General features: G+C 52.9%; 1 protein-coding gene across 3 annotated transcripts; it reads right to left on the bottom strand.

Annotated features, from left to right (window-relative positions):
• Positions 1-1,206: 1,206 nt before the first annotated feature.
• Positions 1,207-15,743, bottom strand: KLC4 (kinesin light chain 4). 3 transcript variants are annotated; one of them, XM_055406651.2, is made up of 17 exons: positions 15,645-15,706; positions 14,661-14,739; positions 13,761-14,042; positions 12,568-12,798; positions 10,622-10,703; positions 9,356-9,566; positions 8,832-8,919; positions 5,633-5,734; positions 5,240-5,413; positions 4,821-4,920; positions 4,564-4,616; positions 4,311-4,381; positions 4,025-4,133; positions 3,299-3,439; positions 2,919-3,034; positions 2,549-2,612; positions 1,207-1,674 (listed from the first exon to the last, which is right to left on the bottom strand). In XM_055406651.2, exons 3-17 carry the CDS (start codon positions 14,016-14,018, stop codon positions 1,624-1,626), a joined length of 1,851 nt encoding a protein of 616 aa, XP_055262626.1. In that variant the 5' UTR covers positions 14,019-14,042; positions 14,661-14,739; positions 15,645-15,706; the 3' UTR covers positions 1,207-1,623. The 3 variants fall into 3 exon arrangements, with proteins under 3 accessions (XP_055262626.1, XP_055262623.1, XP_055262625.1); XM_055406648.2 differs by lacking the exon at positions 14,661-14,739 and having other exon boundaries at positions 15,645-15,743; XM_055406650.2 differs by lacking the exons at positions 14,661-14,739; positions 15,645-15,706 and adding an exon at positions 14,740-14,894.
• Between the last annotated feature and the right edge of the window lie 98 nt (positions 15,744-15,841).

The following is a 15,841-nucleotide window of genomic DNA, read 5'->3' as shown; positions in this document are numbered from 1 at the left end:
CCAAGCCCCGCCCCGCGACGCCCCCTCCTCGCCGGGGCGCCGCGCGGCGCCCCGCCCCCGCGACGCCCCCTCCCCGCCGTGGTGGGGAGGAGCTCGCAGTTGGGGGAGGGGTCTGGAGAGGAGGAGTGGTTGAAGTAGAGGAGGCCCGGGGGAGTGTGGGGACCTGAGTGAGGTCCGGGAGTGGATGCTGCGCCTACCACTTAGTGTGCGGGGATTCAGGGGACCTAAAGGGACTTTTGTGATTCCGTGGTTCCTGGGGAAGACGGTTGGTTCTAGGATTTCCTGAGGGCTCTGGCCAATAGTTGCCCCAAATTCTCTGGTGGGAGGGGAAAGGGTGGGCTCTGGCTCACTTTGCAGCAACCTGATATCTGGAGGAAGATGAACAGAATGGTGTCCTTGGTGTCCCCAAGCAAGGTAACCTGGAGCTACCGTGGAGCCCCAGGAGAGAGGTAGCCTGGGGTCTAGTACATGGTGAGGGTCTGGTTTGGGTCTGGACCAAATGGAACCCAAAGGTAGAGAGAGGCTGGGTTCTCTGAATGGCGGACTGAAGGCTGTTAAACTGACAAATTCATCCCAAGTCCATCTCCAGCGGTCTGGGCCGTGTCAGGGCATGGCCAAGTCTCCAGCTGTGGGGAGGCCCAGTACCGCCCTTGTTCCAGGCACCCCCCCACTCCCCAGCGCCACCACCCCCACATTCTTTCTTTGTTGTGAAAGCAGCAAGGGGTGTAGGAGGCGGGTCAGGAGGAGTCAAGCTTTAGAAGATGGGCCCCAGCTGCTGCTGGGCCTCCAGGATCTGCTGAGAGGGGATGGATAGTAAGTGCCTCATCCCCCTCTGGCTCCGGAGGGCCCCCCAGGCCTTCTTAGACCTCCCTTCCCCCAAGCAGCTGGGAGGAGGAGGGGCCGCCACAGAGGGCCTCACAGGCCGGGAGCAGTGGCGCCAGGACTCCAGGGTCCTGCCACATGGCCGCCACATGTCCCTGACAAGCCAGTCCACAGCACCTTCTCCTTGGGTTGTGGGCCTCCCCCGTCCCCCATATGCCTTCCTGCAGGCCCTGCTGGAGAGGATACAAACAGGAGAAGGAAGAGAGAAGAGACCCAAGAAGCAACATTCCTCCTGCTGCCCCATCCATCACTACCCTGCGCCCTTCTGTGAAGGGCCCCGACGCAACCCTTGCTTCCTGCCCTCTCCATCAGGACTCAAGTGGCTCTGGTTACCTGATTCTTTTATTTAAGAAAAGTGAAATACATGGACCTGAAGTGAGGCAGCAGAGGGAACAAGAGAGGCCAGGGCAAGGCAGGTGGGCTGGCCAGCCCCAAGCCCTCTGACAGAAAAGCCAGCAGCAGGCTGCATCTCTGAGGTGCGTACCTGCTTCTTACCCACTTTGGGGGCCCTAGTAGTAGAGCTAGCTACTCTAGAGGACCACAGGGTGGGGGGAGGATGTCCTGAGGGTCCTTCCTGAAGGGATTCCTGAGGAGGGGGCTGAGACCCTAAGGGCAGCAGCAATCTTCTGGTTAACTGCTCCCCCTTCACTGTCCCACCTTGGGGCTGGAAGAGCCAGGAGCAACAGGGAATGCTGTGAGGGCTGTGGGGGGACCCAGCAGACGTGGGGCGTGAGTTGAATGTCAGCTGCTTGAAGAGAGGTCCATACTGCTGGCACTGAGGCCCCGGGAGACCTGAAACAGACACCAAGCCATCAGCCCACAGACCCCAGCTTCCCAAAGACTGTGCCCTGGAGTTTGCCCATCTCACGGGTACAGTCTCTCTCAGGACCTAGGATGGAATCTGGAACCTCAACCTCAAGCTCTAGGGCTTGTGCTGCCTTTGCTAGGACTTCCCAGAAGGCCAAGATCTGGTGGAGAATATACCTGGAAGAACCACATGAATACGAGGATATACTTTGAATATGCTGATACAGGTGACATTTCTCATTAAAATATCAGTGCTGTGTTTTCTCAAATGGAGATGAGGTAATACTTTTTTCCCCCTTTTCCCTTCTCATCTACTGCTGACTCTGCAAGGTGAGGAGTACGGTGGCTATAGGGGGAGAGCAATTAGTATTCCCGAATCATTCCCTGTGTGCGTGCATGCTCAGTCGTTCAATTGTGTCTGACTCTTTGCAACCCCCTGGACTGTAGTCTACCAGGGCTCCTCTGTCCATGGAATTTTCCAGGCAAGAATACTGGAGTGGGTTGCCATTTCCTCCTCCAGGGGATCTTCCTGACCCAGGGATCAAACCCACATTTCCTGTGGCTCCGGAATTGAGGTGGATTCTTTACCACTGAAGCCCCAAATCATTCCTTAATTATTCATAATTCTAAAGTACCCGTTAAGAGAACATCAATTCCTGTTCCCCTCCTGATTATTTCTCCTATCTCTGGCCCAAAAGTGTCCCTTGGGGGTCACCACCCATCAGGTTGTCTGCCTGATTCCTATCAACCCACCTCCAATTCCCTGACAGAGTCTTCATCCCAGGTGACTCTCCCCTCTTCCCACTGGGTTTGTCCTTTCTTTCTCACCCACAATGCACTGAATGAGCACTGCTCTCACCTGGAGGGGCACTGCACTGGGTTGGTTCAGGTAGTTCAAGGAGGCTGCCCGTTTCATGTTGCTGCTACAATGGAAAAGAAAAAACTGAGGCCTCTTCTCTTCCCATGGGTGGCCCTAACGCTTGAGACGCTTGGGCACCACCACACATACCCATATCACTGCCTCCTCACCATCTGACCTCCCCACCAAACACACACACACACTCATCTTCCTCAGTCACCAGCATCTGCTTAGGCACTATCCCCACACCGGGGCACTATTTTTCCGACCCTCTCTCCATGGCCATCCTACTGACCTCCTCTATATTTCTCTCCCAAGACACTTCTCCAGAACCCTGCCTAGTTTGCTGTATCTCAGTCTCAGTGCGTACCTGGAAGGCCGGGGCTCGGACCCCTGGAGCTTCCTCACCAGGAGTTCACTGCTTCTACGAAGCACATCTCGGATCTTGCCCAGAGAGCCACTCCTCTGCAGCGCCCCACTGCCATCCTGGCAGAGAGGGATGGGGAACAGAGGCTAAGGGATCCCAGGGAGATTGACCTCTGAATCTATTTCTGCCTTTGATTCTGAACACCTCCCCCTTCCCCAAAAGCCCAGCCTGGTCAATAGCTGGCTTGCAGAGAGGCCCCCGAGAGGGATGGGCTAACTGGACTGGGATGAGGACAAGGTGCCCTCCTATCCTGTGGGCTCAGAGCCTCTCGTCACCACCAGAAGGAGAAGCAGGAGAGTTCAAGGGGCAACAATCAGACTTACCCCTGACCACTCCACAGCCACCGAGGCATCTTCACCTCCCTCGAATTTCACGCTGCCCCCCAGGCCCTCCTGGGAGGTCCTTCCACTGTCACCCTCCCCAAGCAGCTCGGCCACCTTGGTCTGGCTGATTGGGTCAGTGCCCTGGAGGGAAAACAAGGAACAGGGACTTCCCACTTCTGAACTCTTCAGGATGGGACTTTAAATGTTTTCTCTCTACCTGCCAGAACAAAGGAAAGAGTTTCCCTTGCGACTTCTGACTATACACGTACTGGAAAGGAGACACTCACCTTTTCTATTTGCAGTGTGGTAGAGATACACATCTATCTTTAGCCAAGGCCCACAATGAATTGATTTCAGGACCCAGTGAGTCAAGACCCGTGATTTGAGAAACTCTTGATTCAGAGCTTCCCTCAACTGCAGTCTGTTCACCCACAGTGCCCATGCCCCTCCTCAGAAGATTCTTCACCTTGTCAAAAGGTGGTCTTTCCCTGTTAATAGTTCCGTTTAGTGAAGTGAACCTTGAACTTGGAGTCCTAACCACAAAGGGCAGGTGAGGGGTAAGAACACACGTAAAAACAACCACAACCTCAAGAGTGTCTCACCAGCCTCTCCCGCCTTCCTCCTCAGCCTCTCTTACTCTTCAGAGACTCACAAGCAGCCTCAGTGGTCCCCACTCCTGTCCCCAGGGCCCTACCTCTGGATCTCCTTCCCCTCCTGGTCCCTGACCTGTTTCCGGGAGCGCAGGGCACATTCCTCCAGGGTCTCAGCTGCCTCCAGCTTTCCCTGGCGCCTGTACAGAGCTCCGAGGTTTCTCAAGGTCGTGTTCACTGTGGGGCTGCGGCAGGGGGAGGCCAGGGAAGGAAGAGAAGATGGACTCAGGAAACAAGCAGGAGAGAGAGGAAGCAGAGCTAAGGCTGAGGGAAGGTCCCCGGGAAGCAGGGGAAGGGCCAGGAGAGGTGATCTGGGGTCAGTGGAGGGTGTCGGAGCCCACACGCCCATGCCGGCTTCTCACCTGCTAACTTTGCAGGCCTTGTACCAGCCTCCATACTCAGCATAGGGTGTGCTGCCCTCACGGTGCCGGCTCTGCAGGAGGACAGAGGGGGAGGGAAAACCAGAGGTGAGTGTACAGAGATGCTGGGGTACAAGCTGCCACAGGGCTGGGGTGCAGGCTGGGTGTGGCAAGGCGCCATGCAGCTAGGGCTGGTGCAGGAATAAGTCAGAGGCCCCGAGAGTCCCCGGCTCCCCAGGCTAGGACCCTAACTCACTTTGCTCATTTCTTCCCGTTCCTCTGCATGCATCCAGATGGGCTTGTGGTCATCTGGGGGTGATACACGGGATGCGGTGGCGAGGTTAGAGAACAGAGCTGGACACTAAGTGGGGAGCCAGGCCCCAAAGGCCAATAAGGCTAGACTAAAGGGGTCTGGCTCCCCCCGGAACCACTGTGGTCAACCCTCCGCCACCAACCTTGGGTCTGCATTTCCTGTCCTCCCTGTGGCACCCCACCCAAGCCCTCACCACTCACCATCCACAGAGCCAAACTCCTGCACGTGGGCACGCGTCAGGATCTCCTTGTAGAGAGTCTCAGCTTCAGCATACTTGCCTTGTTTCAGGTAACAGGAAGCCTGCGGGTGGGAAGGCAAAAACAGGGGAGCAAGAGGTGGAGATGAAGTCTCAGCCAGGCCTCGCATTTCCACTTCTGGTCTCTTTATGACTTTCCCCAGAGATCTTCCTCACCCCCTCCGTGTCCAGCTGCAGGGTCTGGGGTGTTCCCACTCCACTCCAGAGAGGCTACTGAACTTCTGCCTTCCCACGGGAAGGGACCAGACCCCTCAGTAGCCACAGGCAGCCCCCAAGCTGGGCACAGAGCCGATGCGGCCCGTGGACCAGACTACGGTGCCCTGCCTCCCCTCCTCCCACCGCGGCTGCCCCTCCCGCCCTCACCAGGTTGTTCTTGGTGCGGGCCACGTTAGGGTTGTCCGGCCCCAGCTGCCCCTCATAGATGGCCAGGGCCCGCCGGTAATAGCGTTCCACAGCCTCATACTTGCCCTGGTTTTGGCACAACAGGGCCAGGTTGTTCAGCTGCTTTGCCACATCTGGGTGGTTGGTACCCAGGACCTGGAGTGGTGCAAAGGAGAGACAGATGGCTGTGACTATGCGTGTGTGTGTGTGTGTGTGTGTGTGCAAGGACCCATGTAGGGAGCAGGGGGAAGGGAATGAAGGAACAGGGAGAGACAGAGGGTGAGTCAAAAAGTGAAGGGAAAAGGGTAGATCAGGAGAGAGATGGGGGAGGAGGTGTCACCACAACAGGGAAGAATGGGCGGAGGGCACAGGCACCTTTTCTCGAATCTCCAGTGCCCGCTGGCACAGTGGCTCCGCCTCCTTGTATTTGCCCCTCTTGCCATAGAGCACAGCCAGGTTGTTGAGTGTGGCTGCCACCTAGGAAGACAGCCCTGTCCCCATCAGACAAAGGACCTGGAACAGCAAGGCCCCATGCTGCCCAACTCCCAGACAAATGGACGCTGCCACCCGAGCCACAGGTGAGTAGGGGGAGGGGAAAGTGCTGACCCTCCAAGGCGCTGAGATTCTCCAAAGGGGCGGTCTCAGCCTCTAGGGAGATTTTTAGACATTGCTGGAGGCGGGGTTTCCTTTGCCGTAAAGACTGTGGGCACGAATACCTTTGGGGGAGCAAGTCTGCTACAGATGTGGCACCTGTATGGGGCAGCTCAGGCAACTTTTGATTGTCCTGCCAGATGCTCAAACACTAAATATAAGCTTCGACGCTTGGTGGGATATCAAGACAGGAACTATGCTTCCTGAGACACATCATCCTTCCCTATCACATGTCATAACACAGGGAATTCTTTTCCAGCCAGCTCATTTTCAAAAATACCTTATTTCTCATCTTCTTCCCTTTGACACGCCTAGCATTTGTTTTACATGCTGAGCCTACTTAAAGTTATTTCTCTTTCTCTTATCACAAAGAAATCTGGTCTATTATTACTTAATCTAACACTGGATTTTAATCTGACATATGCCAATATTTCTGCTCTGTCATTTTTAACTTTAAAATTTTATTTATTATTATTACTTTGGCTGCACCATGCAGCTTGTGTGATCTTAGTTCCCTGAACAAGGATTGAACCCAGGCCCTTGGCAGTGAAAGCATGGAGTCCTAACCACTGTACCACCAGGGAACTCCTGCTCTGTCCTTTTCCTAGTACATCAGCTCAGTTCAGTTCAGTTGCTCAGTGATGTCCGACTCTGTGACCCCATGGACTGCAGCACACCAGACTTCCTTGTCCATCACCAACTCCCAGAGCTTGCTCAAACTCATGTCCATCAAGTCGGTGATGCCATCCAGCCATCTCATCCTCTGTCGTCCCCTTCTCCTCCTGCCTTCAATCTTTGCCAGCATCAGGGTCTTTTCCAATGAGTCAGTTCTCATCAGGTGGCCAAAGTATTGGAATTTCAGCTTCAGCATCAGTCCTTCCAATGAATATTCAGGGTTGATTTCCTTTAGGACTGACTGGTTGTATCTCCCTGCTGTCCAAGGGATTATAAAGAGTCTTTTCCAGCACCACAGTTCAAAAGCATCAGTTCTTTGGTGCTCAGTCTTCTTTATGATCCAACTCTCACATCCATACATGACCACTGGAAAAACCATAGCTTTGACTAGATGGACCTTTGTTGGCAAAGTAACGTCTCTATTTTTTAATATGCTGTCTAGGTTGGTCATAGCTTTTCTTCCAAGGAGCAAACATCTTTTAATTTCGTCATCTTTTAATGACGGCTACAGTCACCATCTTCAGTGATTTTGCAGTCCAAGAAAATAAAGTCTCTCACTGTTTCCATTGTTTCCCCATCTATTTGCCATGAAGTGATGGAACCAGATGCCATGATCATCGTTTTTGACTGTTGAGTTTTAAGCCAGCTTTTTCAATCTCCTCTTTCAAAATGTCAAGAGGCTCTTTAGTTCTTTGCTTTCTGCCATAAGGGTGGTGTCATCTGCTATCTGAGGTTATTGATATTTCTCCCAGCAATCTTTTGATTCCAGCTTGTGCTTCATCCAGCCCAGCATTTTGCATGATGTAATCTGCATAGAAGTTAAATAAGCAGGGTGACAATATATAGCCTTGATATACTCCTTTCCCAATTTGGAACCAGTCAGTTGTTCCATGTCTGGTTCTAACTGTTTCTTCTTGACCTGCATACAGATTTCTCAGGAAGCAGGTAAGGTGGTCTGGTTTTCCTTGAAGAATTTTCCACAGTTTGTTGTGATCCACACAGTCAAAAGCTTTGGCATAGTTAATAAAGCAGATGTTTTTCTGGAACTCTCTTGCTTTTTCTATGATCCAACGGATGCTGGTAATTTGATTTCTGGTTCCTCTGCCTTTTCTAAATCCAACTTGAACATCTAGAAGTTCTCGGTTCAGGTACTGTTGAAGCCTGGCTTGGAGAATTTTGAGCATTACTTTGCTAGCGTGTGAGATGAGAATAATTGTGCAGTACTCTGAACATTCTTTGACACTGCCTTTCTTTGGAACTGGAATGAAAACCGACCTTTTCCAGTTCTGCGGCCACTGATGAGTTTTCCAAATTTGCTGGCATATTGAGTGCAGCACTTTAACAGCATCATCTTTTAGGATTTGAAATAGCTCAACTGGAGTTCCATCACCTCCACTAGCTTTGTTCACAGTGATGCCTCCTAAGGCCCACTTGACTTTGCATTCCTAATACATACTTTTACATAAAGGACTTACTAGTTTTACTTTTTCTACATCTAAAGGGCTTCCCTGTGGCTCAGCTGGTAAAGCATCCGCCTGCAATGCGAGAGACCTGGGTTTGATCCCTGGGTTGGGAAGATCCCCTGGAGAAGGGAAAGGCTACCCACCACTCCAGTATTCTGGCCTGGAGAATTCCAGGGACTGCATAGGCCATGGGATCACAAAGAGTCTGAGCAATTTTCACATCTAAATTTTTTCATTCGTTGTATATCAGACTACTATGTCTTCTAACATTGCTGTACTCAACACAACTGTTACTGTATTTTTGCTTTAAATATTATATATCTTATTATAAATTACTTTCCTTGTTTCTCTCTTATATTAATAGAGTATTATTCAACTGCTGAGGAAATTATACAGGTAGGTGGGTTACATTATATGAGTTAAATTTTAGGAAAATATTAATTGTAAGAAGGAGTCATCACAGGGAACTCAGTTGTATATTCTGTGATGACCTAAAGGGGTGGGAAGGAGGCTCAAGAGGGAGGGGGATATATGCATACATATGGCTGACTCATGACTTTGTACAGCAGAAACTAACACAACACTGTAAAGCAATTATATTGCAATTAAAGTTTTTTTACAAAAGAAAATATTGGGTCTGAGAGAACTGAGAAGCACTGTCATGAGTGGACAGTAGGAGAAAGGAGTCCCCACGCCGCCCTCCTGAGACCCCCCGGGGAGTGAGCCAAGGGCAGCAGATGGACAAGCCCAGGAAGCACAGGGCAAGGAGGGCAAGCAGTACTGACAGCAGGGTGGTCCCGGCCCAGGGTGCTCTCCCGGATGCTGAGGGCATCATTGAGCAGGAGGGCAGCTTCCTTGTACTTATTCTGGTCCCTGTAAGAGGACAAAAGTGACAAGGGATTAGCCCAAACTCTGCCCCTGAGCCATCTCCTTACTTGCTTCCCTTCGGGATAGCTAAGGTACATTTAGGGACTGGGCCCCACCATGAGGAGACGGGAAGCCTGGTGGGAGCAGTGAGAGGGGTTCACCGCCACCCCCAGAGAGTGGCCATGCCCTGAGGGGGCCAAAGGCACAGGATGCAAGAGACAGAAACAGAGAAAAAGACCCTCCCCAGAGGAGAAACAGGAGAAACCAAAAGTCTGAGGGGTGAGGATTCTCAGGTCAAGGGCTCAGGTGTAAAAGCTTGAGACAAGGAAGCCCCCTAGTTGGGGGAGAAGAGGTACCCTGTGGAGAGGAGGAATGAGAGCCAGAGGCGGATCAAGATGGGACCACACCTGGAGGCAGGCTCCTGAGAGGACGCAGCACTCACCGATACACCAGAGCCAGGATGTTGAGCATGGTGGCCACGTCGGGGTGGCCGCGGCCAGACGTGCGCTCCAGGTCCTCCAGCGCCTGCTTGCAGAGCGGCACAGCCACCTCATAGCGACCCTGGGCTGCATACTGGATCACCAGGTTGTGCAGTGTCCGCAACCTCGCCGGGATCTCATAGCCGCTGTGCTGGGCGCCCTGGCCACGGGACACTACCCCCATCACAGAAGATGACAGAGACTCCCTCAGATGACATCAGCTCTCCCTCTGCTGTCCGTCGGCCCCCTCCCAACTCAAGTCTTTCTCCCTGCCTGTGACCAACCCCCACCAGGCTCCCTGCCTCCTGAGAGACCTGCCTCAACTTGCTGCTATTTTCTTTTCTTAAAATTTTACTGGCTGCACCACAGCTTGCAGGATCTTAGTTCCCCAACCAGGGATCAAACCTGGGCCCACAGCAGTGAAAGCTCAGAGTCCTAGCCACTGGACTGCCAGGGAAGTCCCTTAACTGCTACTCCTCTGCTCGCCCCTTTGCCTCTGTGCCCATCACAATCCCATTCGTTCACTCAGTCATGCATTCATTCAACAAACTACTCAATGGACTTCCCCGGTGGTACAGTGGATGAGAATCTGGCTGCCAGTGCAGGGAACACATGTTCAATCCCTGGTCTGGGAAGATTCCACATGCCACAGGGAAACTAAGTCCATGCCCCACAACAACTGAGCCCTCACTCTAAAGCCCGAGTGCTGCAACCACTGAAGACCATGTGCCTAAAGCCTGTGCCCCGCAGCAAGAGAAGTCACTGCAATGAGAGGTCCAAGCACCGCAACGAAGAGCAGCCCTGACTGGCCACAACTAGAGAAAGCTGGCACACGACAAAGACCCAAGGCAATTAAAAAAAACCAACTGCTCAGAAATCCTGAGGAAGGGCCTGCATCAGGGATGCAAAGATAAGAAAGACCTGGTCCTTTCCCTGAGGAGCTCGTGCGCTTCACTCCAGGGGCACTCTCCCACTCTCGAGTGAGCTCTTTACAGGCAAGACTCATGCCGTTCTCATCTTGGACTCCCTGGTGCCCAGCATAGTGCCTGGCATGAGCTACATGCTTAAAAAACGTTGATGAATAAGGGGGAAGCTGAGGGAATCAAAGTACTGGTCCCAAGCCCATCTCCAGAGGCAGTGGAGAACCCATTCCTGGACGGGGAGCATCCTGTGTTCAACAGCCCCCTTACAGGCCCCACTTCACCCTCCAACTCCAGAGGCAGACTCACAGCCATTGCTGGGGTCCTCTTCCTCCTCGTTGGGGAAGAGGTCATCCAGGGAATCCTTGGAGGCATCACCTTCCTTGTCCTCCTGGAAGGGAAGCAGCAGCATGTCTGGGATGAGACAGCCCTGGCAGCCTCTTCAAGCCCCCTCTAAACCGTGACATCATTGACAGGTGGGGTCTAGGACAAATCCCCTGTCACTGTCCCTGCCCCTGGGAAGGCCAACATCTGTCCTGCCAAGTCTAGGCCTCTCTTGTTCATAAAAAAAAAACAAAGATGGGGATTTCTCTGATAGTCCAGTGGTTAAGAATCTGAGCTTCTGCTGGAGGGGGCGCAGGTTGATCCCCAGTTAGGGAACTAAAATCCTCTAAGCCATGCTGCTGCATCACTTCAGTTGTGTCCAACTCTGTGTGACCCCATAGACAGAAGCCTGTCTAGACAAAAACAACAACAACAACAAAAAACAACCAAACAAGAGATGCTTCAGCCAAAATCTCATGACTTTCAGTTCCTTCATATGCAGAGAGTTTCCTTCCTAAGTACCCTCACCTGCCATCTCTCTCCCTGCTGCTGCTGCTGCTGCTAAGTCACTTCAGTTGTGTCCGACTCTGTGTGACCCCATAGATGGAAGCCTACCAGGCTCCCCCGTCCCTGGGATTCTCCAGGCAAGAACACTGGAGTCGGTTGCCATTTCCTTCTCCAGTGTGTGAAAGTGAAAAGTGAAAATGAAGTCGCTCAGTCGTGTCCGACCCTTAGCGACCCCACAGACTGCAGCCTAGCAGGCTCCTCCATCCATGGGATTTTCTAGGCAAGAGTACTGGAGTGGCTTGCCATTGCCTTCTCCGATCTCTCTCCCTAGACTCTGGTAATTATAGTCCCGCACTGATCCCCATGTGTTTACACTGATTACATGTCTGTCCGGTCTCTCCTGAGGGCAGGGGTGTGTCCTATCTTACTGACACGTACCCAGAATGTCTAGCTCTGCCTGGTGTCCATCATCTGCCACTGCTTGTTCTGGACGTAATGCCCAGTTCTCACTGTCAACCTACTTTCACACCAGGCAAAAACGCTTCGCCCCAACAAGCACTGTAGCCTTGTACAACACTTCCAACTCTCCTGCCCAGCTTTACCAGGGTGACCCACTGTCAAATCATCCCACTGTCCCTGGGTCAGGCCACCTTTCCAGCTCTGGTGCCTTATCACCCACACACATCTGGTCTAGAGAGCTCCCCTTCTCCCTCATAAACCATCAAAATCCACCTCAATTCCTAATCCAGTTAAATAAAATAATCCAACCTAAATCTTACCCATCCCTGTACCCCGCCTCCTCTGTGAATCTTTCAGTCCATCCCGGCCCCTACGAACCTATCTCCTTGGAATTCCTCCCACACTTCCTGAACCTCTCCTTCAGCACTGGGCACTGGCTGCTTTGTGTTATCACATACATGTTCTCACACGTAAGCCCTGTTCCTACAGCTACATTATAAGCTAGAGAAGGCAGGAACTCTGTTTCGTAGCTTCTCAGATCAACCTGACACACATCTTGCCTTGCCTAAGGCACAGAGAAATAAAAATGCCTGTTGCATGAAGGTTAAATTCCACACATTTCGAGAGCAAATTTTAGAAGGACTTGCTCGACTGGGCTGTGTTTTCCCTACCTACAGCGCTTAGGATTCTAAATTGGAACTGTCCAAATGCCAAAAATCTATTATTCTGGGAGCAGGAACTTTGTCCTGTTCACTGTTGCACCCCCAGCAGAGTGTGCCTGAACCATAGCAGTCATTCAATCAAATGTTGACTGAACGAGTGACTGGCTTCTCCCTTGCTGTCCTCTGGAGTTGGTGTCAGGACCTGAATCCTGCCAGGTCGGGCAGGGCTGCTGGTCCTCGAGAGGACGACGCAGCTACTGCCCTGTGCGTGTGGTGCCGCCCAGCTGTCCCGCGCATGCTCACCGCAGCGTGCCCGTCCTCATCGTACTGCCGCAGCTGCCCCAGGAACTCCAGGTGCTTCTTCTCCTCCTCCAGCTGAGCCACGGCCTGTTCGCTGCGCTGGAGCCGCTGCTGGGTGCCGGCCAGCTCGTCCCGGAGCCACTGGTTCTCCTGGCAGAGCCGCCGGACCTGTGCCCGCAGCTTCTGTTTCTCCGACTCCACTGTGCTCAGGTGGTTGGCCAAAGCCAGCATCACCTAGGTGGGCACATCCTGTGAGCACTGGGCTCCGGCTAGGAGAGTTGAGGGGTAGGCGGGAGGGGAGCCGACAATACCCGGAGGTAGGGTAGGGTAGTGATGAGTCTACCTTCCAAATATACCTTGAATCAAATTTCTCACCACTTCCAGGGCCAGCCTGGGCCAAGCCACTATCAATTCCCACCTGGATTACGGTAATTGCCTCCTCACTGGTCTCCTTGATTCTGCCCCTGTTCCCCTAGAGTCTGTTCTCAACCCTGCAGCCAGATGACAATCTTTTCAAAATGTTAGACCACATCGCTCCTCCAATCAACACATTCCAATAATTTCCATCTCACTCAAAGTAAAAGCCGAGTCCTTATGATGGCCTACAGTTCCACGTGATCTGCCCCCACCGCAACTGCCTCTTCAACTTCATTTGCTATTTTGCTTCCCTGTATTCACAGTCCAGCAGCCACGCGGGCCTTTCACTGAACTCACCGGAAAGGCTCCAGGTCGGGGCCTTCGCACGGTACTTCGGATGTTCTTCCCCCATTTATTGTGTGACTCATTCGTCTTCAATTCTTTGCTCAAATGACACCTTCTCAGTGAGGCTCCTATTGGCCACCCTATCTAAAACTGCATCCTCTCCCCGTACACCCCAAACCCCGTTCCTTGCTTGATTTTTATCCTTCTGTCCTTAACGATTATCACTCTGGCATACTGAATCATTTATCTATTTGTCTAAAGCCTGCCTCTCCCAGCTAGAATGTAAGCTCCAAGATGGCCAAGATTTATGGTTCTTGTTCAGTGATGTGTCTGGAGAGTAGTGTCTGGCATGTGGTAGAGACTTAATACATATTTACTGGGTGAATGAATCCAAGCCGCTAGGATAAGGGGATCCCAAATGACCCCAAAGCTCCAATCAGACAACTGCTCCTCCATCTACCCAGGGCCACTTGGCACCACCTCCTCCCGCTCACCTGGGCCTCACTCAGCCCCAGCTCTATGTTTTCCATGGAACGGCGCAGCTGCCGGGCCTTCTCATGTACCAGGCCTTCTTCATGGCCGCCCTGCTGCAGACACTCGATGGTCTGGGAGAGGCTTTGCAGCACAGCCTGGTGTTCACTGTGGAGGGCTTCCAGCCCCTGGCTCACCAGACGGGTGCTCCCCAGGATCTCCTCCTGGCTGAGCCGGTGCCCTGCAGGCTCATCCCGCTGTCCCAACACCAGGCCCGACATCCTGGCCAGGGGACCTTGCCTGGGCTACAGAGAAACAACAGAGCTCAGCTGGGGTAAAGATTAGGAAAGAGTGGCTGTGCGCCTTGATTAGAGGGCGGTAGGGATCCAAGTGAAGGGACAAGGGACCATAGCAGGGGTGGGAGTGGGTACCGTGAAGTTTAATTGGAGGGAGAGTGACCAGTGAGCAGACAGCCTGTAACGATACTAGACACAAAGCTAAGGTTGTTGGAAAGACAGAGGGAGAGAAATTGACTTGAAAGAAGAAAAACTGTAGAAGGAACAAAGATGCAGAGAAATAGCAGCGGGATTTAGAATGAACACAATTAAAAAAAAAAAAAAGAACCTGGAGAAGAGAGAGTTTGGGTTACAAAAAGGAATCAGGAAAGGAGAGACAGCACCACAGAGAACGCCGAGGGTGTCTGATATAGCTGCAAAGGGAATGGAGTTAAAGCAAGCAGAAGGTATGCAGAAAATACTGCAGTGTTTTCCAAAAACGGGAAGGAATAAGTTTCCAAGTTAAATCAAGACAGCAAGGGAAATGAAAAAGAGGAGCTTTCATCGCAGGACCCAGATGAGAGGGGCCTAGAGGCTCAAGGTGTTCAGGCTGAGTCACCCATGGGGCTAAGCCCAGCATCTCCATGCCTGGTCAGCTCTGTTTCTTCCAGGCTGTCTTCCTACTTCCTCAAAAGGGCCTTGCTTCTCATCTTTGAAGTCTTCTTACCTGTATAGAGCCCTTGGTTGTGGCGTTCAGGCAGGAGCCCGGAAGAAACTCTGTTCAAGCAGCTAAGGACTCAGAAGGATCTGCCCTGCCCAAAGTCCAGAAGTCCAGCGTTCCCACCCCTTCCCTCACCACTTCACAGCCACCCAGAGGACCTGGCATGGAGCCCCACCCAGGACAAACGCCCTCCCTCCCTTGCCTACAGGTCTTCAAAGACGACCAACGTCCCTCCTCCTTCCCCAAGCCAACCTCCCACTCCAAGCCTGGGGAGCTATTTTCTCCCAAGAAGGGAGTGAGATTTAATCTGAGACCTGCAGCCAGGGGCGTGTCTGGGAACGGGTGAGAAGGAAGACCTGGTCACTCCTAGCCCAGTCACTTCTGTGGTTTTGTGTCTTATTATGACCACATACTAACAGACTCTGAGAGGAGTCACCTTAGGGTGCCTCCCAGAAGCCCGATGATGCAGGGAAAAATGGCAGGTCCGTGAGCGGCTGCGGGATCGCAGGGAAACGCGGCGCTGGGAGTTGGATCTCCCGGGCCTGGGACTGCGGTGGAGAAGTGTCCCAGGCTGTCGACCTGCCCTGAGGCCCAGGGTGGGGATACAGAGAAATGAGCCGGGGTGACGGCAGAAGATGCGGGTGGGCGACCGAGGTCCACGCCGCGGGCAAAGACCTGGGGCCTGCCAATCCCGAGGTTACTGAGTCAGTCGGTAGCGCAGGGGGCGGGGCAGGCCGTCTGTCCGTCTGTCTGGATGCCGAGGGGCGGGAAGAATGGCGGGGGGCGGGGTTTTTGAGTCTTGAGTTCTTTGAGTTCAGGCGGAGGGGCTCATTTGTTCATCTCTCCAGGAGTGCAGAAAAGAGGTAGCGGGACCTCAACTCTCAGCCCCAGAGGTACCCTCAAAGACTCACCCGCAGTCTGTTGGTCCGGCTGCCGCTCCTGCCGGTACTGCCCCTTTAAATCTATCATGGCTGCCGCTCGAGGCAATTGTTTTGACGGCTCCGAGGGGCGGGACCTGTTCCCTAGTCACGCGACCCAAGAGTCGCTCCAGGATTGGCTATGCTATGCTCGGAGGAAAGGAGATTTGTGTCTAGCTTTGTATCGGGTT

This window comes from Moschus berezovskii, chromosome 23 (genome assembly GCF_049115385.1).
Source record: "Moschus berezovskii isolate FMDL1 chromosome 23, NW_MosBer_1.0, whole genome shotgun sequence".
In the NCBI taxonomy this organism is placed as follows: domain Eukaryota; kingdom Metazoa; phylum Chordata; class Mammalia; order Artiodactyla; family Moschidae; genus Moschus; species Moschus berezovskii.
This window is presented reverse-complemented; position numbering and strand designations above follow the sequence as displayed.

Excerpts from the sequence above, each read along its gene's own strand:
- KLC4 (XM_055406648.2), bottom strand. The coding sequence starts at position 14,018 with ATGTCGGGCCTGGTGTTGGGACAGCGGGATGAGCCTGCAGGGCACCGG. Across the intron at positions 5,414-5,632 it reads CACTGGAGATTCGAGAAAAG|GTCCTGGGTACCAACCACCC; the intron begins GTGCCTGTGCCC and ends GCACCACTCCAG. Across the intron at positions 2,613-2,918 it reads TCCGAGCCCCGGCCTTCCAG|CAGCAACATGAAACGGGCAG; the intron begins GTACGCACTGAG and ends TTTCCATTGTAG.